Source organism: Myotis davidii, unplaced genomic scaffold, assembly GCF_000327345.1.
Source record: "Myotis davidii unplaced genomic scaffold, ASM32734v1 scaffold327, whole genome shotgun sequence".
Classification (NCBI taxonomy): Eukaryota; Metazoa; Chordata; class Mammalia; order Chiroptera; family Vespertilionidae; genus Myotis; species Myotis davidii.
The window spans coordinates 3,850,098-3,850,783 of NW_006298628.1; the positions used below are offsets into that span (position 1 = coordinate 3,850,098).

General features: G+C 65.7%; 1 protein-coding gene across 1 annotated transcript in view; it reads right to left on the reverse strand.

The window, feature by feature from the left end:
* SRCIN1 (SRC kinase signaling inhibitor 1) overlaps positions 1-686 on the reverse strand; it is a 41,786-nt gene that overhangs the window by 28,762 nt on the left and 12,338 nt on the right. Inside the window, exon 5 of the mRNA XM_015570788.1 lies at positions 386-534. Coding sequence (XP_015426274.1) covers positions 386-534 — 149 coding nt within the window. The remainder of the gene's footprint in view (positions 1-385; positions 535-686) is intronic.

Sequence of the window (686 nt, forward strand, 5' to 3'; positions counted from 1 at the left end):
TCACGCAGGGGGTCCCTGCTTGGGGAGCCGGTATCTCCGCCCCCGCCCCCCGCCGCCGACTCTTGGGAAGTCCCTCTGTTCTCTGCCTTCCCTCGCTCCCAGATGGAGGGAGAAGTGGCACCCGAGGGACCACCCGCAGCCCTAGGGTGAGGGGTGGGGAGGCCCAGCGGGAAGGAGTGGTTCCTGGAAGGGTCGCCTAGGATAGCTGGAAGCCTGTTGGCGAAATCCTGAGCGGATGGAGGAGGTGTGGGGGGTGGGGGGGGGCAAGAAGAGGAAAGAGGAGGGACCCCCACATGACCCCACAACTAATGGAGGCCCCTCTGCTTCCGTCTCTATGCTCCTTTCTCCAAAGCTGGCCCTGGTCCCTGATGACAAGGGATTGTGCTCCTGGACCCCATCTGCCCAGCCCCCCCCCATGCTCTGGGCACCCGCAGCCGTACCCGCAGGTCCCCGTTGGTGAGGTGTGAGCCGGGGAAGGCGGCGTAGAGCGGCTCCTTCCTATAGATCTTGATAATACTGCGGTCCTGGATGTCCCTGGAGGGCGGGAGGATCACAAGTCACCACCCCCCAGCTCTGCGTGGAGGAGGGGCGGCTACTCCAGCGAGCGGGGAGAGGGCTGGCGAGAGGGGCCAGGAGCCCAACCCCTTCCGAACCCCTGGCTTAGTGGCTCATCTGCCTCGCGCTAC